The sequence below is a fragment of the Cucurbita pepo genome, chromosome 8 (genome assembly GCF_057944985.1).
Source record: "Cucurbita pepo subsp. pepo isolate OVF chromosome 8, ASM5794498v1, whole genome shotgun sequence".
Classification (NCBI taxonomy): domain Eukaryota; kingdom Viridiplantae; phylum Streptophyta; class Magnoliopsida; order Cucurbitales; family Cucurbitaceae; genus Cucurbita; species Cucurbita pepo.
The window spans coordinates 12176282-12202627 of record NC_141805.1 but is presented as its reverse complement, the minus strand read 5'-3'; the positions used below and the strand labels follow the sequence as shown (position 1 = coordinate 12202627).

The 26346-nt window shown below is 36.0% G+C and overlaps 4 protein-coding genes across 6 annotated transcripts; 1 reads left to right on the top strand and 3 right to left on the bottom strand.

Annotated features, from left to right (window-relative positions):
* Window positions 1-556: 556 nt before the first annotated feature.
* LOC111800784 (Polynucleotide adenylyltransferase family protein) lies at window positions 557-7816 on the bottom strand. The gene is made up of 14 exons (XM_023684630.2): window positions 7643-7816; window positions 7431-7515; window positions 7123-7239; window positions 6665-6762; window positions 6470-6553; window positions 5552-5688; window positions 5179-5251; window positions 4581-4626; window positions 4350-4459; window positions 3999-4106; window positions 3855-3914; window positions 2872-2933; window positions 2064-2376; window positions 557-1945 (listed from the first exon to the last, which is right to left on the bottom strand). The coding sequence occupies exons 1-14, from the start codon at window positions 7709-7711 to the stop codon at window positions 1121-1123; spliced, it is 2187 nt and encodes a 728-aa protein (XP_023540398.2). The 5' UTR covers window positions 7712-7816; the 3' UTR covers window positions 557-1120.
* Window positions 7817-8196: 380 nt separating this feature from the next.
* On the top strand, window positions 8197-12879 carry LOC111800290 (ubiquitin domain-containing protein DSK2a). Its single transcript, XM_023683909.2, has 8 exons — window positions 8197-8655; window positions 8902-9672; window positions 9925-10136; window positions 10211-10324; window positions 10479-10534; window positions 11815-11843; window positions 12251-12340; window positions 12424-12879. Exons 1-8 carry the CDS (start codon window positions 8415-8417, stop codon window positions 12570-12572), a joined length of 1662 nt encoding a protein of 553 aa, XP_023539677.2. The 5' UTR covers window positions 8197-8414; the 3' UTR covers window positions 12573-12879.
* Window positions 12880-13431: 552 nt separating this feature from the next.
* On the bottom strand, window positions 13432-18595 carry WOX13 (WUSCHEL related homeobox 13). 2 transcript variants are annotated; one of them, XM_087125881.1, is made up of 5 exons: window positions 18317-18595; window positions 16682-16880; window positions 15732-15969; window positions 14398-14910; window positions 13432-13962 (listed from the first exon to the last, which is right to left on the bottom strand). In XM_087125881.1, exons 3-5 carry the CDS (start codon window positions 15943-15945, stop codon window positions 13874-13876), a joined length of 816 nt encoding a protein of 271 aa, XP_086982007.1. In that variant the 5' UTR covers window positions 15946-15969; window positions 16682-16880; window positions 18317-18595; the 3' UTR covers window positions 13432-13873. The 2 variants fall into 2 exon arrangements, with proteins under 2 accessions (XP_086982007.1, XP_086982008.1); XM_087125882.1 differs by lacking the exons at window positions 16682-16880; window positions 18317-18595 and having other exon boundaries at window positions 15732-16044.
* A 147-nt stretch (window positions 18596-18742) lies between these two features.
* TRM26 (RB1-inducible coiled-coil protein) lies at window positions 18743-24831 on the bottom strand. Of its 2 annotated transcripts, none has more exons than XM_023683458.2 (6): window positions 24648-24831; window positions 23529-23694; window positions 23013-23089; window positions 20411-22114; window positions 20167-20335; window positions 18743-19649 (listed from the first exon to the last, which is right to left on the bottom strand). In XM_023683458.2, the coding sequence occupies exons 2-6, from the start codon at window positions 23608-23610 to the stop codon at window positions 19015-19017; spliced, it is 2667 nt and encodes an 888-aa protein (XP_023539226.2). In that variant the 5' UTR covers window positions 23611-23694; window positions 24648-24831; the 3' UTR covers window positions 18743-19014. The 2 variants fall into 2 exon arrangements, with proteins under 2 accessions (XP_023539226.2, XP_086982006.1); XM_087125880.1 differs by lacking the exon at window positions 24648-24831 and adding an exon at window positions 24441-24586.
* Between the last annotated feature and the right edge of the window lie 1515 nt (window positions 24832-26346).

Sequence of the window (26346 nt, the reverse complement as noted above, 5' to 3'; positions counted from 1 at the left end):
GTAGTAAAAATTCTATAGAGAGTTCGGGGCAATTATTTTTGCATGACTTGATAAATTAAAATATCATTAAACGCTTTTATAGGTTATAAGGTCAAATTTTCACTTTTTCAATAAAACGCTACTTTTTAATAAGTTTTATCTACATCGATCAAAATGCTATCCACAATAAGAATAAATAAGTAAGGTGAATATAAATGAACTAAAAAGTAATTAGAATTGCAATAGTCAAACCTAACAATCTTGTCTTACATAAAATAAATGATATGCATAATATTATTAGGCTTCAATAATTATACTTTAAAATAACCCAACTAATCAAAACAACCTCTTTCTATTAAGTCTGGGAGGATTTCTAGATTTGTTCTTGGATTTACTTGGTCGGAAAATGACGTATTTTCCTAGGACTTTCCTAAAGTTTAAGGTCACTTATAAGTTCACGGGCTTGGAATCAACAAACTAATCAGCAGATTTCATCTCCATCTAATAACATCTTGTATCAATTTTGAAGAACTTTCGACCCTAATATCCAACCAACATAGATGATGATAAAGAAAAATTGGTGGTAAATGAAGAATAATAATAATAATAAAACAGAATGTAGGGGTAAATCGAGATGATCAAAATTATTCTACGGATCTTGATGTATCAACTAGACCAAATCTTTCTACGGATCTACCTACCCAAAATTGACTCGAATCAATCGAGTATTTTACATGAATTTGTTAACCCACTTGTCTTCAGAACCAGGGAAGCTATGTTCTTTACTAAAATTAATTTGAAACTCTTAAACGACACAGAAACACACGGGGAATGAATCAGAAATACCATTTTATGTCTATCTTGATTAATTCTATTACCTCTTTTTTCCTGGTTCGTGATGGATGCGCGGCGTTTAGTTGAGGAAGAACTCCAGTTGGATTTCTAGATCACCGGGAGTTTTAATCTGAACTGCTTCTACTATTGAACAGAAACGAACGGGGGCGGCCGTGTTGAAGCATGGCACTGTAATGATCAAATCTTGGGTAGAAACAAGTATGGTACTTGAATCATACACCTCCACGAGGGTGCGCCGGTTTTGAGCAATTCAGAGAACAGCTTCTGATTCATACCCTTCAGGAATTTACTTAAAGAGGCTGGACAACGGACGTTTGTGCTGCTCGATATCTGTTACATGTCTACGTTTCTTTTCAATATTCTCCTTTCCCTGAGGCAGCAAACCATGCTCTTTCTTCTCTGGCTTTCCTTCTTTCCCATTTACTTTGTCCATCTTCCTTGGGTTGGCCTCTACAGCATGAAGTAGCTCCTTGGTAACCTTATCACGTGTTTCCTGGGACGGGGTCATCTTCTTAACCTGATTGTCCATGTTTTCAATATTTTCTTGCCTGTTCTCACTCTCCCTCACTTCAAAGTGATGACATTTGCTTGATTCCAACAATGAATCCTCCATCGAATTTAATCCAGCATGGGGTAATTGAGATGCCTCTACTCCCTTTTCGTAGGGTTCTGCAATGTTAACACACCTTCCATCCTCAACTACCCTGTCAAAAATACTTCCCTCCTTCCCATCAAGCTTATTTTTCTTATTCCCTTCCCACTTAACTTCAGAACTAGATAGCAGTTTTCGAACTTTCTTATTTCTTTTAACCACCAATTGGTCCTTCACCGAATCAGAGACGGGTGAACTATAATTTTCCTCAGTAGTTGCATCAACACAAAGATTTTGTTTCACGTCAAGAATGATTCCATCTCCCTGCACAATTGCCTCTTTCAGGGTTTCCAAGATAACTTTTCCCAAGACAAATCTACTCTCATTCAAAATACCCTTCTTAAGCAGTTGATAGTCAATTTCAAAATTTTTTCTCGTATTTTTGTAGGATTCGACATCATTCACCAGCACTTCAATAATTTTAGCAACATCTTTGGCAGCTTTCTTGGATACAAACACCTAAAAAGAAGCTCTAACTATTAGAGGCACGATAAAACATCAAACGTAGTTGACATTCTCATTGACGTATTCAGAAATTAATATAGACATTGGTAAGTAATATATATGAATTGTTTACCAAACTAGAGTGTGGAGAGGCTGGAAACGTTGACATGGCTTCTAAGAGACAATCTGCTGAAGTCAAAGCAGCAATGCAACCCTGCACTTTTAAAGCAAAGTGAGTAACCCTTTCGGCAAGCTCCTCCGCTGATTTAAATTGAGCCGATCTTGTAATCTCCGGTCTTAAATTGATCTGCAGAAGAGAGTTTTCTCTTGCATAATTCACACCTTCATTCCACTCTCCATGGTACAAGGTGGCAGCAAAAGCCAGAACTATAAGAGAGTTCTGAGGGTTGTTAACTAACGCCATGTGAAACGCCAACAATGCGACCCTGCACGATTTACAATCTCATCAGAGATACTCTTTCACTAATATGCCCATGGTCTATATTTACCTAGGATGGAAACGTGGATGAGATATCTATATTGACAAACTGGCGTTTATAGAAAAGAAAAGGAGCTTCAACATCTGCGCAAGGTTGTTCTATTCAGTTTCTTAGTTCAATATTGGGGCCTGAATAGATATGTGGCTTAAAATCTAGCCATACAGGCAGTTCCTTTATTTTTACCTAGCTTCAATATCAAAACTCTTAGACTTAAACCCGCAGTGAGTCTTGGAAGAAATATTAAACGTAAGTTACTTATTAAAGCTGACGAATGCTCATCATTTATTGGTTACAAAGCACCACTTAAATAAAACTGAAACAATTCAAAAGAAAATGTTAATATGATGGCTAGCATGACATTAGATATAGAAAATCCGACTTTAAAAGTGAACGGGAAAATCTAACAACCAAGTGTGAAAGAAAACTAAATAATGAGCTAACCATATATTGCAGTCTGAAGGCCGATCACATGAAACCAATTTATCCAAATTGGAGAACAGTTTCTGCATAGAATAAAGAATAGAAGCAATCAATACAAGAATCCTACATAGAATTGCAATGACATGTTTAACCAGTTTGACTTCGAACAAGTAGTGTTGAAAATTGAAATCGTGTTCAAGGAGTGGAGGAGCTTATTAGAGAACCCTGATATGTATAAGAAAGCCAAATTCACAAATTTTGAAAGGAAACAAATAGGACATATTAGCCTACACAAAAGCAAGGGAATATTAGTCTTGAATAATTTTCTATTCTAATTTGTTGCCTAAATCCTATATTAATGGAGACAGCTTGACTCACTTGAAAAAGAAAAAAAATCATCATCTAAGAAGCATGAATATGGATACAGGTATGTTATATGAGACATGAATATAACATGACACGGACCCGATGAGACATTATTTAAAAAAAAAAAACCGGAGATGTGTACATGACAAGGACACATTTATTAAAACATACTTTTAAATATTTATGTCATTTTTATAGAACCGAGAAATTCAAAGTCTGAGTTTATGCATTTATATAAATAAAATGAGTTTGACATACTTCTCTCTCCAAATTTATTATTTTTGTTGTATATATCTATTGTGTCTATTTAGTTTCCTTAACAAGTTTTTGAAACGTGCCTAACAAATGTTGGACTAATATTCACTTTGTACAACTACTAAGACATGTCTATTGACTAACAAGTGTCTAATGCATGTCCATCAAGTGTTGGAGTGTCCAAAGGTCAGATATGGATATGCTAGCTTAGCTAAAGAATGGATATTTCAGAGAGAACCTCCTACGTATTTCAGATTATCTGAAATCAGATTCTTTGACTCCCGAAAGGGATAGACAATTCTCTCAAATTTATTTTAAAAGTAAAAAACGTACAGGAGCACACTTGTTAGGTAAAATCAGAAGTGACAAATTACTGCACTCACCATCAACATTGTGGAATTGAGAGAAGATTTCTTAATGTCCTGTTTATCGAGATATGCAGCCTGCAATCATAACTGCAACTCAGATACATACTAGGATTAGGTCAAGATCACGTCTGTAGTGAAGGAATCATCAGAAAAGCATACATGAAATGGCAGCAGAATTTCAAGCAGGTTGAACCTCTGAAGCAAATAGAGAGAAGGAACAGCAGCTCCATAAGATAGCATGTAGTTAAATTCCATCATCAACCTGGACTGAAAATATAAAAAATGTTATCGAAGTAACCTATCTAACAGTAGCTGCCAACTCTAAGTTACCACAACTAGGACAACCAAATAGAACAGAGTAAAACCTCAGAAAGTATGTTCTTTAAGAGCATATACTAGAGGAAAGCCTTCCTATTAAAGCTGAAGTGTACTCCGGAAAAAAGTGAAAGCAGGAGAAGAACACGAGGTAAAGCATAGGAGATTAATATTGTTCAACTTCCTTAAGGTTACCTTATCCAAGCTTGCGATGGAAGATGAAAGTTTACGCATTGCAGTCTCTGTATCCTTCGAGAGTGACAAACCCAAACGAGCTGCAATTCTTAAGCCACGAAGAATTCTAGCTACAGTGAAAAATTAAACATGCGATAGCAGTAGCCTAGTTAGTATTGTTGGACACAACAGGTGCCACTAGTCCCAAATGTTATCACGCCTACAGAGTACACAAGGAAAAGTAAAACCTACCACAGTCCTCTTTGAATGACAATGATGCAGGAATTAGCGTCCGCAGCTGAGTCCAGGTCATGCAACAAATGGGAAAAAAAAAATACTTGATATAGGAAGAGGGATGGACAACAGAATACAGGTAATATGCAAACTTTCCTTTGTACTGTATCTATTAGGCCCTTCCCAAAAATAAGAAAGAATGCCATAAAAAAATCTTTTTTTTTTATATAGGAAATAAATGTTTATTTTTCATCAAACAAAATATTTCTATGCTCTTTGCAATGACGCAATCAACATCCAAGAGAACAATTATTAGTACTAATGGCAATTGCCCACATAATTTAGAGTTAAAAATGAATTGGAATACAAGAAATGGAAATGGCTTGAACGAGTTCATTTTGTAGAAACTAAATGAATACCATATAACATTTCATGAGTGATTAATGAGCAATTCAGATATAATGACCAATTAGGTTGTTACAAAAAAGTTAAAAGGGCTAGAACATTCTTAAGAGAAAATATCGGGCACTGACACAAAGAGACATGGTACAAGGCAATTTTTTCCGTTTGACCCTCTAAACAAATGCGTATTTTTAAAAAGGGGAAAGATCTTCACCTTCAAGGACCTTAAGTCTGCTATCCCTTCGGCATAGTCATAGATTACGTTCAGAAACGGGTCAAAGAATAAACTGCTTCAACAAATATCAAGATAACCACGAATCAAACACAAATTTAACATGAGAAGGAAGTAAGTATTCAGCAGTTAATACAGGGTTTTATGATAGAAAGCAGATTTCCAACAATGCCAAACTTAAGTTGAAGATCTAAATATCTCAGCACATTTAAAAATTATATAATGTAAAAGATCTGATATAACACTTACTAACAAGGGAAGAAGGTGAACCTCACATTGCAAAAGATATATTTCATAAAGAACATAGACAACGTGTACATAAATGGACTATACAATAAACACAAATAGAACTGACCTGTTAATTGTGAAATCCCTATGCAGAGAGTTCCTCCACCGGATTAAGTCCTTTTCATCACATTTTCTTGGCGTTGGAGAAGATGTTACTGTTTCTTTTCCTTTAGAATGTTTTGCAACTGTTTCAAAACTTGAAACCTGATAGAAAATCACCGGAGCACATAGCAGATCAATAATTGTAAAATTACTTGCCGGCGATGTTACAAAGACTAAAGGGGGATTTGAGATTTTCCCGCTTAAAAAGTGAGAAGTAAGCCTAAAGGGGGTATGAGGTGTAAACCTTGATTTATATATTTTTTTTTAATTGAAAAAGAGGAAGAAAAATCATAAAAATGCAAAACAGGCATAACAAAACATAATAATTATATAAAACTAGTCCCTTCGGCGAAAAAGGAAGGTCTACACCAACCGCGAACCATGAGTTCTTGGTTGTGCCTTCAGACCCATGACCTAAGACACATTCCAATGGATGAGATTCTACTTGCTCACAATAACCTTGTGCCACAAAGAACTCGGCTCCAACAGAAAATGTCATACCCATTAAGCCAACAGCGCCTCATTTGATTGAATTAATTATGGAACCTACTATAAATTTGTACCAGTACTATTTAAAAAAATAAATATATCAATATAAAAATAATATTGACATGCTAATTAGATTAATTTATAGCCCTAAAGAAGTCCTATGAGATGGAAATCTAGGTGAGAACAACGATGTTACTCCAAAATTCTTTACTAACTTGAACATATCTCTAGTAACTAAGAAATTACAAATCTATCTTCAAGATGAGTTGTTCCAATCCCTACCCATAGATTGTTGAACTAAAAAAAAAAGCCTTTCAGAACATTACTAACTAGATCAAGAAAAACCAAATTCATATGTAAAAGAAGACACATGAATATAGAAATGCATCGCTACCTCAATGACAGAGCCTTTGATATTAACCATACAAATAGGAAAACGGCGTCCAACAATTTGAGCATGATGAAAAAGTTTGTGGATCTGCAAAAGACACAACAAACCATGTCATTATTAAATACATTGATCTCACTCTTTATAGTAAAGGGAAAGTAAAAACAAAACTACAAGAAGTTACACAAAGCTTATAAAGACCTGTCTTAGTCCAGCAGTGGTAATCACATCAAAGTCTTTCGGTGCTCTATTTAGGAGCAAGTCTCTCACACATCCACCAACCAAATAGGCCTCAAACCCTAAGCATTACAAAGAAATGAACTCCATTACGTAATGTATCAAAATTCAAATTAATAAAACAAAATGCGATATAATTGAAGAATAGGCAGCCAACTACATGTCAAGGCCTTACAAGCTCAATATATAACTGATTAAGAATGTGAATGGTTTCCTGGATGTTCATGAAGTAAATATTTTCTCATACACGCAGAAGGTTTCCAACTATAGCAACATATTTAACTACCATAACAAAACAAGGATAACTCATCCTAGCCATATTAATATTAACTGCAGCAGGATCAAATTTTGAGTTAACGACATGGACAATGTCATTATGATGGCTGCAAAGATTTGTTGGTACAAAACAATGAACTTGCTACCTTTATTGTGAAGAATTTTCAAGACCATCCATGATGAAGATGGGATCATTGAACGACTGATCCCAAAAGCCCGTCCATCAACTTTATTCCATTTGGGCATGTCAAGGTTGGATGCATCTACATGAATGAAACACGGTACCTTAAGCCATTTAACAACCAAAAATTGCATAACGCAAGAAATAGAGTTATATTAACAGCATAAATGGCAGAGAAATCCACATTAGAAAAGATACTACTCCATTGGCAACTTCCTTCAATTGGTAATGAAAGCAAAATCAAACTCGAACTCAAGGGGGATAAAAAAACACCTTGACGACCCACTGAATGAAAATCCATAGCTGAGTAAATAGGAGCCCGAATAAGCTCTCCGTTAGTAAAAGCGTGAGTGAGCCTCTGAAATACAAAATTTTCAACGTCGTAATGGAAACAAAATCAGAGCGAGTGCTGAAACTGTTGAAAGAATCGAGAAAAAGAAAGGGAATGAAGACGAAAACGAAGCCGACAAGAGAAAGGGATTAACCTGAAGCTTGATTAGGTCAAGGATGTGAGAAATGAAGCCGTTGTTGGGTCTCAGAGAAAAAAACGCCATAAGAAGAGGAGTATTGTAGCATGGCGCGGTTTGTTATTCCGCCATGGAGGCGCAAGCTTCTCAATTCTACTGCGCTTTGGTTGCTCCCGCACGCCGTATCTTCGGCGGATGAGTCCTAAATTACATATTACTCCTTTTATTTAAATTTAATTTTAAAAAAATACCCTAATTTTTGTAAAAAATTCTTTAAATTTTTTTTATTAATTTAATGCCCTTTTTTATGACGTAGGCCCGTAGATGGACAATAATTTTTAATTTTTTTAATATAAAAATTAAAAAATTGAAGGATATTTTTTGTAAAAATAATATTATTAAAAGTTAAAAAAATTTAAGGGTATCTGTGAGAGAGTAGGTATAACGCGCTGGAAAGGCGCGTCATAGACATCTATGAATTCCTTGCTTTCATTTGGGTCTCTTCTCGCTCTTTTTTCCCCCTTTTTTTAATTTTTATTTTTATTTTTATAATTGTAAAATTATTAATGTCACCAAAACATTTCAGTTTGGTGGCAATTGGTTCCGTTCCACGACAGAGAGATCAAGCTGCTGCCATTGATTTCAACGTAGTTTTCGTGGTTAGGGTTTCCAATCTCCATTAATTTCGTCTTCTCTTCCGTTCATTCTTCTCCTGTAATTTTCTGTTCTGTAATTTTTCTTTCACTTCGGCCGGCGAGGGACCTCCCGCGTACGGGAGGGATATAAGACTATGGGTGGTGGCGATGGAGATGTGTCTGGTGCCAGCGACACGACCTCTGCCGAAGGAGTCAAAGTCAACGTCAACATTCGATGTTCCAATGGTTCTAAGTTTTCTGTTCTTGTTAACCTCAAATCCTCCGTTGGATCCTTTAAATCGATCCTTGCCGAGCAGAGCGAGGTTCCACCCGATCAGCAGCGCCTGATTTACAAGGGTCGGATTTTGAAAGATGATCAAACCCTAAAAAGCTATGGTGCGTTTCTTTTGGATTAATTCTGGGTTTTCTGCATTGAATTTTTAATGCTTGACAAATCTGGATTCTCATTATTTTACCTTTCTTCTTTCCTTTCTAAATTTTATTGTTGGCATTGAATTTTTTTTATTTTTTTATTTTTTTATTTTATTGTTCTTTTGAATACCGGGATGTTAGGTTTTTGATATATTGTTCGAAGTCCCTTTTTCAGTATTGTAATTGTTCATATCGTTGTATTTCTGTTAGGGTTAGAGGCAGATCACACCGTCCATTTGGTTCGTGGATCGGCACCTGCTGTGCCGCCGACCAATCCTGCTACTGCGCCCAATGCTAGCGTTCCGAACACTACTTCGACTAACGCAAGAAGTGTTGGATCAAATGAAGGTGGAGCACTGGGGGGAGGGTTCGGCTTGGAATCTTCCCTATTTCCTGGACTTGGTATTGACGGGCTTGGTGCCACTGGTGGCTTGTTTGGAGCTGGTCTTCCCGAGTTTGATCAGGTACAGCAGCAGCTGACCCGCAATCCAAACATAATGAGAGAAATAATGAACATGCCTGCCATACAAAACATCATGAATAATCCAGATATCATGAGGAACTTGATCATGAACAATCCTCAAATGCGTGAAATAATGGATCGTAATCCCGAGCTTGCACACATTCTCAACGATCCCAATACTCTCCGACAGACGCTTGAGGCTGCAAGAAATCCTGAGCTTATGAGGGAGATGATGCGGAATACTGATAGAGCAATGAGCAACATAGAGTCTTCCCCTGAGGGGTTTAATATGCTTAGGCGCATGTATGAAACTGTTCAAGAGCCATTTCTAAATGCAACAACTATGTCTGGAACTGCTGGAAATGAAGCCTCGAACCCGTTTGCTGCACTTATGGGGACGGGTGGGAATGTGACCAATAATACAACATCCAATTTATCTACTACTAATTCTGATACGACTAATGAATCTCCTTCTCCAAATACAAACCCACTTCCAAACCCATGGACCCCTGCTAGCAGTAAGCACTATTTTATTTGGATTTGTTTTGTCTTATATTTCCATTGTATTCTTAATTAAAGCATTTCAGTTCTTGCCTTCTAATTATTTCAGTATGTCATGTTCCATTAACTTATGAGGATTTCAGCTAATTTTTCTGACCCTCTCCTAGCTGTTTTAGAATCTAAATTTCCCATCTATCAAATTTACGTCCATATCTTATTTTTGGAGTATGAGGATATTTTACAATCATTTAACATCAGTAATTCATCAGCTGGTGGAACCCAAACTAACACTACAAGGTCAAATCCTACTCCAAATGTTAGTGCTCAAGTTCCCACTGGTTTAGCTGGGCTTGGTCTTCCAAATCTCGAGGGCATGTTGGGTGCAACCCCAGATACCACTGGTCTGAATCAGTTGATGCAGAACCCAGCTATTTCACAGATGATGCAAAGTGTTCTGTCTAACCCCCAGTATATGAACCAGGTACTCATTTGATTTCATTAGAATTTGAAGATGACGTGGACATTCTTTGTTTTTCTCACAATATCTCCTATCAGATTCTTGGTCTCAACCCTCAACTGCGTGGCATGCTTGACTCCAATCCTCAGCTTAGAGAGATGATGCAGAATCCTGAATTTCTACAACAGTTGACCTCTCCTGAGACAATGCAGGTAAATGGAATGGATCCAGATAACTGCCATGTCAATGTCCTCAATCTACTTATATTCCCTCAATCCAACCTGATCCTATGATTCCTATCCAATCTCAATACTCTGTATAAACATTTTCTGATTTTTTTTTCTTCCTTTGCATATCTTTTTGCAGCAAATGTTTACCTTGCAGCAACAACTTCTGTCGCAGCTTGGCCGCCAGCCCACCCCGTAAGTAACCTAGTAAAATCCTCATACTTCAATTGTTTAAGCAGCATTGCTAGAAGCTAGGCTTTATCTTTATGTTTAACCAGTAGTAGTTATATTGATATTGATGATTGATTTATCCTCTTCTAAATTTAGTTGAATCAAGTTCTTAATTGTTCTCTGTAAGTATCTTCTATAGTAATTATAGTCCTTTTGATGGCGCAAACATGCCTTCTTCAAGATGTATTTTAAAATTTTATTGCTGAATTAAAATGCACATCAACGCCACTTCAAGTAACTTTTGTAATCTGACGCTTGATAGGTTTTTGGCCCCGTTTTTCTTCATTTTTATGGTTCGCAAAGAGAGTTTCTTGTTTGTTATAAAAGAAATGTTGAATAAAAAAGTCCCAACGGGGCTTTTGTCTGTATATGTTGTTACTTATTGGACCTACTAAGAAAGGGTTTTGATTTAAAAACTTGTCAAGAACTTTTGCATCTTCATCTTCTTCTTTACAACTGTATTTAACAATTTAAATGAACTTTTTAAAGATTGGGACACATACATCCCTTTTGTTACTTAGCATCTCTGCTCGTTATACCCTTTTGGTTCAAAGGATGAAACTAATAATTGTGTGTATATTAAGCTTAACTAGTAGAACCTTTAACTAAGAATCTCATTCTAGAACCCTCAACAAGGGTCAAAATTATTTATTGAAAACATGTCAAATCGTGTAGCATGACATCACAAAACACTAGTTTTTTTTTTTTTTTTTTTTTTTTGCCTTGATATCACCTTTCTGTTGGAGTGTTGTTGGCCTGGGTTGTGCCCCATTTCCTTTGATGCGTTTTGATCTGTTATTTCTGTGTAATCATCAGTACAAAATCTGTGTAGTTCATAGCTTGAGATTCTATATTATGCAGAACTAGCTTATTCAGAAAGCTCATATATTTATATATAGCAAGTGCATCAACATAGACATGGAAATCTGTTTAGGACTATAATTGATTGCTTACTGAATTGTTTGACCGTCAGCGCCTCATTCTCCCCTCTATTCGTAAATGATAATAGCCACAATAAGTTACCTTGGGATTTAGAAACTTCATGTATTTGAATGAATTCTTTGCTCAAGTAATGTTCATTTCATTAGCTTTGTCGGCTGGCATTATGGTATGTACCATTGTCTAATCAAATTATTTATACTGTGTAATGACTGGATTCTTTGTATCTCTGATATTTGGTACCTAACTGTCTTTATTTCTCCTTAGTTCTGGCAAATACTTATCTTATTTTATTGAATTTGTAGGAACCAAGGTCAGACTGGTGGAGGCACAGGTAATCAACTCTATAAATAGGCCGACAAGCATTTTTGTTGTGTTACCCTTACGTTCGGCAGTTTGGAAGTGTTATTCTCTTTGTGCATTTTTCATAGTACTTTTTGAATTTGTTGAATAGCTCAACATTTTATGGCGCTCTTTAAGCGATGAAGTCAGATATATACATTCCAGAAGCTTCATCACGTGAAACAGAAATTTAGTTGGTGGCTTTTGATGTTTATGGTGACTTAGAGGCAGAAGTGATACTGGTGGAAGAGTAGTTTATGATCTAGTTTGATTTGAGTTAGTCTTACCACAATGCACATAATAATGAACCTCTAAGTTAGCATAGCTTCTCTTTATTTGTGGGGTGGGCGAAAAGATTAGCATTCTTGCATTGATTTAATATTATTCTCTTAATGATAGGAGCTACGAACAATTTGGGGTTGGAGACGCTGATGAACATGTTTGGTGGGCTTGGCGCTGGTAGCTTAGCTGTGCCCAACAGATCCGATGGTTGAATCTCCTGCCTTCTCTTTGCTTGTGTTCAGTTGTTTTATATTCATTTACTTCGCTCCTAATGCACTAACATTGGACAGTACCACCGGAAGAACTGTATTCTACGCAGCTCACACAGCTGCAAGAAATGGGATTCATTGACAGACAGGAGAACATGCGAGCACTGATTGCCACTGCAGGAAATATCCATGCTGCTGTTGAGCGATTACTGGGGAATTCAGGGCAGTAGCTGATCGATCCCACGGATAGCACCGATGCATTTGATATGGCCCGATCGACAGCTGAGGAAGTGACTTGTGGAGGTGAAATTGAGTCCAAGTTTTGGTATAAGAGCGGTTAAGGTCGGGAATACGATCACTGAATTATAAGGTCTCACTCTTTCTCAGGTTCTTGGAATTTCTTTAATACATATTATTCTCTTACATGATATCGAGCTGTCATATGAACTGTGTGGAAAATATGTTTATTTTAGATAATATTTGTTGTTCTTTCTCTTGGTTCATGAATTGAGTTGATTGAGGTTGCTCTTTTGCTTACATGAATTCCTTATCACAATGAAGAGTTCATTTCCGTTCAAATTGATATTTAATACATTAAATATAAATGTAGAAAAAAAATATATTAATATTTAATATATTAGATATTTTAAATATAAATGGAGAAAAATATATTAATTTGAAGGGTTCAAATTAATATTTAATATATTAAGATATATTAATGTTCATTCCCATGTCTTTCTTGGATGGACCAACCTAACCGTTTCCGACACGTCTTTCTTCATTTTTCGAGCAAGAAGTGGAATTATGATTACGAGTCTGCTCTCATCCTGTTCGACGACAAGCTCCTAAAACGGGGCACCCTGCCAACCTAATGGAAGTGTGGGGAGAAGGATAGGAAAACAATTAAATTATTAATTTACAAATTTAGTAAAAGCTAGTCAGTGTTTAATTAACGAACTTTCTATATATTTGAAAGTTGATGTCTATTTGATCCTTTACTAAACTTCGTCTCGTTTTATCTCGATAAGAGTTCCTCAACCGAAATAAAGGAGTTTTAGAGAGGGGTAATGATCCGTTCTCACTTAAATGTCAGCAAATATTCATTAGCAAGCAAGTTAATCCACTTGGCTTAACTAATTATCTATTGGTAATTGTAAGTAAACCAACAATAAAAGGAATGAGGTTGAGGATCGCCTTTGCAATCTCTTTTCCATACAAACACATTCTTCTACAAATGGCCTTCTCTCCTTAGAGGGGCCATTTAACAAACCTACAACACTGTCAATGGCTCAATCAACTAATCAACTCCCAAAGCTCATCTCCAAATACAATCCAACCAAAATACATTACTCAAAACTGAACACTCCGACAATCCACGAATCATGACCAGATACGAGCACACAAGTCGCCATCCTTCATCATCGACATCATCATCACCGTTTCCTTCGATAATGGACTAGTCACATGAAAGCTAGAAGTCCAGCATATTCGTAATAAGACAAGAACACTTTTGTGTCAACTGTAAAAGAATTCAGGGTTGTTCGGTCATGCATCCTTCTGCTTGCGAGTAAAAACTATAGTTTTCTGGTGTCTCGATCTTTCCTGTCAGCTGTTCATTCCCTGCAGTAATCAATTTCACAAAGAAAAGCACATACTCAATTCTATATTCTCTGTGTGGAGGTGTGACAGAGATGGATATCCAAAGGAAAAAACAGTATCAATTGAGGATCTTCCTAACGTATTTATAAAGATAACACACAACAGTTATCATAGTTCTATCAAAATTAACACACAACAGTTGCAAAGAGGGTGATTATGAAAGTATATACCCTGTAGGACCTAGGATTTTCCTGGCAAAACAGAATTCTAACTAAACTTTTAATTCAAGTTTTTGTGTGTATTCACCTATCAGCAAGTTGAATACTCGACAAATGAGAAAGTTCAATACTTTTCTGAATCCTACAAATAATACGACTAGAAAGAAATTTGTTGTGTCAGGCAAAAAGATGATTAATAAATCATATGAAAAAGTGGCAAGAAACCCTTATGGCATACCTTCATAAGAAGACATCTGACTAAAAGTTCTTGCGGTTTTTGAACTTCCATTTGATGGAAACAAAGTATCAGCTTTGTTGGTGTTTGGATCCAGGAAATGCAGTTCATAGTGCATCTCAGGACTCTGGAAGCCCATGTCCTCCCCCAAAGGTGCAGAGGTTTGAGGAGTTTGAAAATCCACAGGTTTTGTCTTCTTATCTTTCGGCGACTCGACTTCTGTATCCAATTCTGATTCACCATACGCAGGCGCTGTACCCTGCTGCTTCCTCTTTGATCGAGCACGCCTGTTTTGGAACCAATTATAGACATTTGATTCAGAAATTTGCCCATGTTGACCCAGTTCAGAGGTAATCTCTTTGATCTTTTGCTTGCTAGGAGTTCCATTCCCTTGCTCGAATATACGCTCCAAGATCTGAAGTTGTACGGGCGACGGAGTCCATCGCTGTCTAGAAGTAATTTTGTGGCTGGAAGATGCCATCAATGGCTCATAGTACACACTACCTAACCTCATTCCTGCAAAGCAGCAAGACACAAGCTTTAAGCAAGTGCATAGAGGAGGCTCATCAGATTGTCTCCAAGATCATACAGGAGCAGAAAGCAGTTTCCAGTTTCTACAAGTGGAAGCCATATCACCACAACAATCTTAAACCAAGAACAATGAATGAATATTATTATCAAAACTGTCGAGTTTTCACCTGGCTTATTCAGCTTACAAAAAGTTGTACTGAAGAAAATATATCCTCATTCTCACCCATTTGATTAACGGTGATGACGATTTTCCAAAATTATAAATCAAAAAATTTCACTTCTTCATAGGAATACTCAAGAAATATTTGAAAAAACAAACAATTTTTTTGTTGTTTTGCAAAAAGTAGATCACTCGGCGGTTATTAAAGCGCCTCATAATTAAGATAACCATCCTGCAAACAATGAAAGAAGAGGGAAATAAATGCTTTACGGCAGGGCAGTCTTCCACGCCCCAAAGGACCATAAAAAGATAGATAGCAACACAAAAGGGGAAACCAGTAGTCTTACAGCATTAGATGTTTGCCCTTTCTCGAGGTAACAAATAGCTCAAAATGGCCAGACGCTTTTCCAAAGCAGAAAAAAGAAACAACAAAGCTTGCACCATACAAATTGAACAGAAAGACAGCAATCAAAATTCAATACAAACGATCGAGAAGAAAGCAGGCAATCAATAATCCAGAAAAAAGAAAAAAAAAAATCAATACTCCAACCAACAAGACTGCAGTACAGAAGCCGCTACTAAAGCAATAAGCCTAATTCATCCATTGAATTGAAAGAAGAAGTAAAAGAAAAGAGCATTGCAGCACCTTTGAGATCCTGGTGAGCAGTAAGAGTCTTGTGCATCTCAACGAGCTGCTCGCAAATGGTGGCGTAAACAGCAATTTGCTTGCGAAGAGTCTCCAATTGCTCGTCGGTCATGACTTTGACGTAGAGAGCGCCAGCGGTGGTTCCGGTAAGGTAACGGAGATGATCGTCGCGAAGAGGAGGGTTCTGGTGGTGGTGGTGGTAAGGATCCATCATAATCTCTGCTTCGCTATTGAATTCCTAGAGATAGAAAGAGAAAAGAGGGAAAATGAGAGTGGAGGCTCACAAAACACAGGACGGTTAACCAGAAAATAAAGAGAGACAAACGATTATTAAAATAATAATATATTTTTCTTAAATTATAAATTTCCTCATTTTATTAAAATTATAATATATATATATATATATATATATATATATATATATATATATATATATATATATATATATATTAATTTATTTTAAAAGCTAGAGGTTGAGTATTATAGAAGATTCCTCTCATTTTTTTAAGCTTTAACTACTTTACTAATAATAAAAAAAAAAAATTAAACATATATATATGGAAGCCCACAAACAAATAATAATTAATTAAATATATAAGATATGTATTTGGAGAAAAAAAATATGCTAAAAATTAATAATTAGTTGAACATTAAGAAAAGTAAAAGAAATATCAGGAAAAAAATTCATTAAAAAAAATACACTTTGTAGTAATTTTCAGTAGGTGACCAAATATAATTTTTTTAAAAAATTAAATAGTTTTAAAATTAATTCAATGAAAAAAAATAATAATAAAAGCATCACTATCAAATTCAACGTTGGATTTGATTTTTATTTTTTTTTTCCTTTGTGAAAAAATATTTGAACCTAAAATGGAAAGCAAATAAACACAATTTAATTTTCCTTAGAAAAGAGGTTTGGAAGGGCAACCGGAAGTATCGGTGAACTAGACCTGATCGCTATGAGTTTTCTCTGGCACTGTCTGACCCTGAGGATACCCGCCGACCCAGTCAGCGTGTTATTCGAAAGTTTGTGCTATCCGGTACGGCGGTCGGCGGTGGACATCACGGCGGAGATAAAAAGAAGATGTCGGAAATTCTGCAGCTTTTGGCTGTTTTTCATTTGTGTCAGAGATGGATTGGTTTCCTGCCCTAAAATTTAAAATTAATTATTAATTTTTTAAAAAATAAAAAAAGAATAATAATTCAAACGTGGACACATGCAGGGGGTCATTGTCTGATATGTAATATGCATGTGAGGGGTAATTAATTAGATGGCTAATTTCAATTAATTGCAATTAGCAGATAAATACAAAAAGCCTTAATCATATCATTAATTGCCTTTATTGGTGGAATATAACTCATATTTAGTTTCTTATTTGCAATGGAAATAAAAATAAAATTTTGGTATGATATCTTCTGAAATTATATTTTTAGATCACGGTACAAATGTACAAAATCATCACTGATACTGTTTACTTGTTGGGATGGGATTAAAATATAATACATGATTTACACGTGTAAGGAGAAGAATGAAGGAGTTTAGAAGATAAATTAGGTTAATCAAATAAAGAGAGAGAGAGTAAAGAATGATTAGCCGACAGAGCATGTGCTTCACCACTAAAGAGTTGTAAGGGCAGGTCAAAATCAAGGGGCTGCCAACCATGTATGTATATATGTACTTTGGATGTGTGAAAACAAGAACAGGGAATGAGGGAGGAGAAGAAAATTCCTTCCATTTACATGAAAAAGAAATGGATTGGACGAATTAGACTTATGTGACACGTTTGAAAGTGATTGTATCCCTTTCAGAATCACTCTTGAACGTATTAGATACTAATATAGGCCGAAAGAAGTAGAGTTAGAACATGTTTGAAAGTGATTTTAACTATTTCATTCAAAATCACTCTTGAAGTATGATACAGATCAGAAGAAGTAGTTTTAGAACACGTTTGAACGTGGTTTTAACTATTTCATTCAAAATCACTCTTAAACGTACTAGATATAGATCGGAAGAAGTAGATTTAGAATATGTTTGAAAGTGATTTTAACTATTTCAAAATCACTAGATACAGATAGAAAGAAATAGGCTTACGACACGTTTGAAAGTGAATTTAACCATTTCACAACAAAAAGTTAGAATAGTGTAGGCTAAGAATTTGGGGTCTTTCTTTTTGGATGTGAAAGCTCAATAGGCTTGGGAACAGCTTGCTAACAATGGCAACCACAAAGAGTGGATTTTGAGTCCAAAATTTGTCACTGGTCCACCTCCTGTGTTATAATTCTACTTCAGTTGGTTCGGTATGAATCCAGCTTCCTTTTTCAAGTCCATGGATATTTACTTTAAGACCACTCACTCCCTCCAAGTATCTAAATGTCTCCTTAGGGTTCTAGTTTCAATGTCCCAGTGAAGAATCTGATGAAGTTTGCTCAAGTTTTTCTGCTTGGCTTTCACATGTAGTATGGTCTACCTAACCCATGAATCATGATAAAACATCATAGACAGACCCACAATTTTTGCTATATGGGAATTGGCTAGTTAACTTGGCTAAGTGAGATGAAGCATTTGATATCAAATAAGGTCTAACCATTGATTCTATAGACCTGGTCGGCAAAAACCATTCCGTTCCTAATTGGTCAAAAGATGTTCACTTCACGAGTTAGATTGGTAATTTTGTATAACCTGAAATTAAGAGATCAAGAATCATGCAACATTTAATACGTGCCAGCAGTTCTGATCGTGTATATACAGTGTAGAGTTAACCCGCATTCTATATATCACATAAACATGTCTTATAGTTGGGGGTAGAAGCAATAAATACGACATAAAATTCAATCTTCATGGTTTGTCAGGTATCTGTCCTTATAATTATAGATGAAGAAGTTTTACGCAAGGTTATACCTTAATTTTGTCGAAGCAATTTAGCATTGAAATCTGTGGCAGTCTGTTTAGGTTTTTGACGCTGGCTATTACAAACAGAGCCGGCAAAGGGAAGATTCGTGGAGAAACTGCATAAAGAAAAATCATGTTAACTTTTCTTTACAAATTATGATATAAACATCAGATAAGAGTGTCATTTACATCTGAATAACACCTTCAGTTGAAGCCAATCTGCATTAAACACATCCAATAAGGACATATGTACGTAAAAGTAATACAAAAAAGAAAATATATTTCGAGTGAATATCAAGCGTGGTATATCCTGAATAGCTGATTTCCATGCAATTTCTGTCCACTCCTAAGTGTAGTAGCATAAGGTCAGTGTCCTGAGAATTAGACTCTGCATCATTTTCGCAAATCCTTCACAACTTCATCAATCAAATCCTTGATGATCAAGCCTTCAACCTCCCTTCCGGTCGTGTTAATCTCGACATCCATTAACGAAGCCCATGGAGTTGAATTTAAATCTCGAGCCATCACCCCCTCGAGCAAGTAATAAGATCTATCAGTTGGAGGGTGTATAAACTTGCGTATGATGTCCCATACAGAATCCAATAGTTTTTTTCCGAACAATGGCGGTAGTGGCGTAGAGGAGTCGATAACTTTTGTTCTAAATCTGGACGTTGTTAAGCATGGTCCAAGTACGATTGGAAGGGCTTCGTTCAACAGATCAAATAATAATTTGTGATCTACATTACTTTCGTTCTGTTCCTTCCCGATGATTTCATTTTTCGTCTCTGATTTTCTATAAGCTTCTTCCACTTCGTCAAAAATAGCGTTGCTGATGGGCTTTGTAGCTGCATTATTTCGTGAAAAGTTGTGATCAGTTGATCCATCGTACATACCAGAAACAATAAGAAGGTCTCGTATGTAAACTTCTGCTGGATCTTCAAGTTTTGTGATTTCAAACTCAACTGGCTGCTGTTCCACTTTGTCCTCAATATCATCGGAATCAAGTTGACTCAGCTGTCTTCGAAGTTCTGCAGTGTAAAAAAAAAAAAAAAAAAGGGATCAAATATTTGAACTCGATGACAATTTCATACTTATACTTGATTGATAAATGTCCATCATTGAAAGAATGACACATCATTTCTTTTCTTTTTTTGGAATTCACATGGATTTGAATGCCGTAACTTCTCGAGTGATGCTCTTGATGAATGACATGTTTTAGCTAGTCATGTCAGGTTGGCGTCTTCTATAATTATATTTCTATATGTATGACAATTTTCACGTTAAGCAGTTTATACATAATGTTAATATGCATACCATAATTTTTTAGAAATCTGAAAATCAACCAAGATACACAGGCCGAAACAGACAAACATTTTAAGGAAGTATTTTTGACGAGCAGACTTGAGATGTAAGTAACCAAAAAGTCAATAGCCACTGTATTCAAAGGCATTGATAACAGTACGAAGTAAAAAGATTTATCTACATACGACATTGATAACAGTATGAAGTGTAAAATTGATCGTGCTTAAAAGCAATTCCACGTACCTTTCAAGTTAGAGCTGATCTCCCTAAAGACCTGGGAAACACAGTTCTCATCTCTAGGAGTCACATCTGAAGTTGATATTGGGCTGTGATGATCAGATAACTTCCAGAACTCTTCTTGGGCGCTGCTGCACACAGAAGCAGGACTAGGAGGCACCTCAGTGAAATTCTCCTGGGACAATGAAGAGAAAGGATTAGTGAAGATAAAAGTGTGGAACCAGAATTGTAATAGTTTGAGTTATCATACCCTTTCATGGCGCTCCCCAGAGTTCATTACAACAGTTGGTCCACTCAGGATGTCTTTGGTAGAGTATAGGTCAGCAGTATCCAATCCGCTAATCGATTGAGTTTTTCTGCCAAACAGCTTCCCTCTAAGAGTGAAATTATATCTGAAATTGGAAACCTTTTCTTTAAAATTAAACCTCTCTTTCTTCTGCTTTTTGAGATTCACCGCCACATGATCACTTGCTTCATGTTTTCTCTGAATGTGGACACCAGTTAAAATATGGCGGTCCTCCAGAAGAAGTTTCCCAAACGATGTTCCCGTCACTGGAGCTGATAATGATCTGGAGAGATTCCTAGGTGACAATTCTTTGGGGAGAACCTCATCTGCCTCATGCCTGAAAGATCTACTCTGTATTTCTTCTGCATCTCTTAGTACTTCCCAGTAGTTTGTATGTTTTCCATTTGTCAAAATAGTTTCTACTTGCTTCGAAACTCTTTCATGATCACTTGCAGATGATCTAGAGCTGCCACTATCCAAGTCTGAATCTTTCCGTCGAACATTTCTCAGTCTTCCTGACAAGAATCTTCTGGTATCTTTGTTCATGAATTCTGGGGAACCCAACCCATTAAATTGAACTCCGCTATTGTATGATCTCGTGGATTCTGAACGAAGTAAATTGAATCCAATGTCTCTTGTGACACTGTCTCTGACCTGTGTTGCTATGTTCTGAGCTATTTGTCTTGAGTGAGATGACTTCTCACTATATGGTGTCTCTATTCCACTTCCTCGAGCAGCAGAGCCCTTTTTAGTAGTTTTCCCTTGCAATTCGCATCTCAGCCGCTCCTTGACCTCTTCAAGAAAATCTTCAATACCAACTCTTTCTCCTAAGGTCCCTGAGGAATTTGTCCAATGCTCTTCATGGAGGCACATCTTATCAGGACCAGGCTTCAAAATCACAATCTTTGTTGGACCAAGCAATTTGTCTTTCTGATCACTACTTATCAGGCAAGGGTGCTCAAAATCTGCATCCATGGATTTGCTTCTCAAAGAGAAGGGTCCCCTCTGCTCACCAGGGAATGTTTCTCTCTTAATACCACCATCCAGATCAACTCTTCTATATGATTTCATACCCACTGTCGGACCTTTAGATTCTGCTGAGAGCTTTGGGCTCGATATTTTCCTTCTGTTTACATTTAGTTCCATCTCCTTGGCATCGTCCTGAGCAAGTGACTGTCTGTTGATGCTGCTAGCTTCAATAACCCTTGAACACTCCCTAAACCTTGCAGCCTGCCATGCTTCAAATTCCTTCTTGAACTTCTGTAATTCCTCCTCCTGAGGATGTTCCCGACGGTGAGGTCTTCCCATCTTCTGACTGGTACTCCTCCATCGATCAGCATCCTTGTCATTATCATGATAAGATGAGTGCACGTCCATCTGCTTATAAGAATTTGATTTGGAGGATGCATAAGAATGCAAGCCCCTGCCATTAATTTCTTTACTTGAAGTCTTAACTCCCTTGCTATTGTGCCTCTTGTCACTGAGCTCAACTTCATCTTTTGCATCCAAGGGCAACATATCCATCCCCATGAGTCGAGCAACAATGCTTGGTCCATGATGTTTGGCACTCGTGCGCGTGGACATTTCCTTATCAATTAATTTCTTCATTGAAGTCTCATTCTTTAAATAGTCCTTGTCAGACAACACTTCATCGATTTGATAGGAGTACTGAAAATTCAGCAACGGTCACAAGAAACTGGCAATTAGAGAGAGCAACGGAAATAATGTGGAAATGAACACGCATGGAAAGTATATTGATATTGGGGAATAAGATCATTATAAAATAATATGAGAAAACTAGAGGACAGACTGTTGAAAAGAAGTTCATTTTCAGAAGTAGACGTTGACTTGAGAATGAGAAAGTGAAACTATTTGTAGAAAATACTCCAATGAGGATGTGGTAAAGTAACGGGGATTCACCTGCATATATTTCTTTTGTGTTCTTTAACTTAGTAATTAACAGGAGGGCCAAGATTGACTTTGCCCTTTTCTTTATACAATTTTCGTGATATAGGCTGTTGAGACCCTAGACAAGTATACATGAGCGGTTATAGCACAGGTCAATTAATTTCAGGACCTTTTGATATCAAATTTATTAAGTAAGAGTTTATGGCCATAGTTAATATCATTCCATACAATTTTTTGGTGGCAGTTTTGACCATTGATACATAAGAGTGATAGGTTGATACAAAATTTGGTTCGGTTATTGCCAAAAGAAAGAAGCATGAATCTTTTTTCTTTCTAATTCACATCTTAACCATGATGTAACAAAATTTTAGACTGGAAAAAGATCTTACGGATTCAAAATTTTTAAAAAAATTCAGCATATGATGTTAACTGAGATAGAAATAGAAGATCAAACAGAACGAATTTTCCAGACGGTTCAAAGATCGATATCTCGAACTTAGACGATCCAATTATATAGACAGACTTGTTTCAGTTTGCATTGGGGTGAAAGCTTCAGTTTGTATTAGTGTTGTGCTCTCAAAAGTTAGAAAACTATAACAAGGTACTTCGACGTGAATAGTCGTTTAGCCAGTATAAAGCCAGAAAATTGTAGATTTACCGGTATTTCTTCTGCAGTACAATAACTTTGAGAACTCTCCATCTGTAGCTCCATGCTATTTCGAGGGGTTTCCAGGCCTGCAGAAAATGCGAATTCGATTTAGATAAAATTACTTCAAATAATCAGATTTATCCTGTGATTGGTTTCAGCTCAAGTGGTGTTTTTATGCATGATAGACTGGTAAAAAGTTTTAACATTCATTACAAAATCTGGTTTATTAGAAAAAGAAAAAAGATTCTGGGATGCTAGACTTCCATAAGTGGGCATATGTACATGAGCAACAAGAGCCTGATAAGAAAGCTTCTGTACGTATATCAGTATTCTAATGTAAGCTCGGCTTTCCAAAAACAATTTTTCTAGTCACTACCGCTCCTACTAACTTCATATTCCAATATTATGAAAATATTTCAAAATCTCAACTTAATGTCAATTACATTATAATGGAAATGGCTATTCAAGCAGAACTCGCAGAACATGTTCTTCTCATAACAAAGAGCATTATAACATCAATCATACCACCATTACGTCTCTTTTGATTAAAGATTTTCTTGGCCATGCTCCTGCGGTCGAAGTCAAAAGGATACAATAAGCCACCCATGCAGCTTGTGGAACTACCAGGACAACATCTTTTTTTTTGGTTCTTTCATACTTGGTATAAATCGATCTCAATATCCTTGTTTACCTTGAAAAAGAAAAGAAGAAAATTAGGCAAAAAGATAAGTCGCGAAGTTTGTAAACTGGCAAACTGCAACCAACAAAAATAAATATCATCGATGGAACCATACACTCCGAGCACACAAACAGCATTCTAAATTAATGACCACGGAATATATTATGCTATTCGCTGATTAGTAGTGTCTTTTGCGGCAATAGGAATCTGGTTACGTTATCTGTTTTATAGCGACAAGTTCTTAAACATCCTTCCAAGAAACAACAAGAGGCGATAAACATTCAAACCATATCCTGGAGAAATTAGTATCGTGTATGAATATGAGCAACAGAATCAACAGTATACCCTAAACAGAAATTGACAATAATTCATTATTTATTTTAAAAACAGAATCTCTTCTCATCCGGAAGGAGAAAGTCAATGGCTCCGTTGTGTACAGAAAGACCACGAGGGAGCACAACAAGCACAACTGTTCTAGAAATCGGAGAAAGACAATAGAAGACTACAGCAAGATCCATTGTAGGAAGAAGAGGCCAGATATCATATTTTTTGAAAGGCTTCAAGGAAATTCGTGGTACAGACTACAGAGCATAGCAAGCTAGAAGTCAAATGAAAAACAGGACTAATTCATCACTTTAATTTGTCAAATTTTCAAAACCAGCCACCTACAACATAACTTGACAATCAACGATTTCACACAATCAGAAACAGGAACAAAAAAAGGTTATCCAGAGAGGTGAAACTTGCATATATCCGACCTCAACAATTGAAGTCCATGATCAGAACGCAAAATTCAGTCTCAAAACAGAAAACAAAGCGCAATGTCAGAATCAGAACCTGCTTCGTCAACCAATCAGCTCAATTGAAATTCAACGAAGTAATCGAACAAAAGAAAAACGAGGAACAATTGAAATTCAGAGAAAGGAAGAAGACAAAGAAAGAAAGCTGTGGAATGGAGATCGCACCAGTGAGAATGGAGGAAGAAATAGCGACGCAGCAGTTGAACGGAGAAGGGCGCCGGCAAGGAGTGAGGCGGCGAGTTTAGGAATGCAGTTAAACAACCGAGGTATTTACTGGAAAATTTGGTAATGAAGAAGAAAATAGAAATGGCGTCGCGCGTTGGATGCAATCATGAATAGAAATGTGTCGACGCAAAAAGTAGGAATTGAAAGCCATCAAATTTCTCGTAATAATTAAATAATAATAATAATAATAATAATAATAGTAAAATGATTATAAAATTGCCAAAACTATTTTTCTTTTTTACATAAAAATAAAACCAAAATATTAATAGTAACAATAATGAGCGGTAAAGTACGTGGCATATTATGCCTTTTCCAAGGCCTGGTCCCACCCTCCCTCAATTAAAACTTTTTTTCTTTCCGCTAATAAATTCCTATTTTCCCCTGAATTTTTCTATTTGTTTTTAAGTACGTGGCATAAATTCTATTTTAGTATTTTTATTTACGATATATTATAATTTTTTTAATACATATTCTTAATTTCCATCGATTTTTTTTTAGTTAATTACATGTCAACTAAAGGATCCATCATTAAAAATATTTTATAATTTTATAATGTAAAATTATAGTTAAAATTATTTTTTTTTAATCCATACTTAATGATATAGTTTCTTTCCCGTTGGAATAAAATCAATATCTTCTAATTACCATTCATTATTATAAACGAAATAAAATTATCAACATGAGTATAGTTCAATTCGCACAAAATCTACCATTAAGACTAAATTAGAACTTCACATACATTTTAATATTTTCGTAGTATAACCCACCATCAGCCTTACGGTTATATAACACATTTATTAGAGAAAAGTTTACACACCTTTAATATTTCGTTTCTCTGTCTAACATAATGTCCTTGCTGGCACACCGTTCGATGTCTAACTCTCATACCTTTGACTTGTTACTGTTAGAAATCACGACTCTCCACAATGGTATGATATTATCCACTTTGAGCATAAAGTCTGATGACTTTGCTTTGAGCTTCCCCAAAAGGCCTCAACCAATGGGATAGTATTCCTCACTTATAAACCTATGATCTTCCCCTAAATTAATCAATGTGAGACTCACTCCTAATAATCCTCAATCCTCAACAATTACGTATGGTCGTCTACAATTTTAAAACGCGTTTGTTAAAAAGGTATTTTGTTGGCATAAGCTGGAGACAAAAAAGAGAGGAAAAAGGGGAAGAAATACAGATGGTTTGACGCGATGGGGTCGCAACAACGTGAAATGATTTGTTGGATCACGTAAGGAACAGCTCACACGCAGTCGCTTCCCGCTGCCTTTTACGCACCACACTCCCATTTCCATTTTCCGTGCTTTCTCCTCACGCGCTACTCTACGCGCGTTCCTTTTCCATCCCTTTCTCTTGTCAATAGAATGTAAATAATATTTCTAAAACATCCTCTTTTTTTATTAATAAATAAATACCAACGTAAAATATCTTCCGACATTTTTTTCCTTTTTTTTTAATGTTTGGAATTTTAAAATAGATTTAAAATATAATTTTTTTTTATATCCAAACTATTTATTAGTTTATTATTAATTTTTTAAACATTTAATCTCTATTTACTGTAAAAAAAAATTAAAATATATTTTTTAGAGGTAAATTTTCATTATAATTAAACATTTAAAACTATAT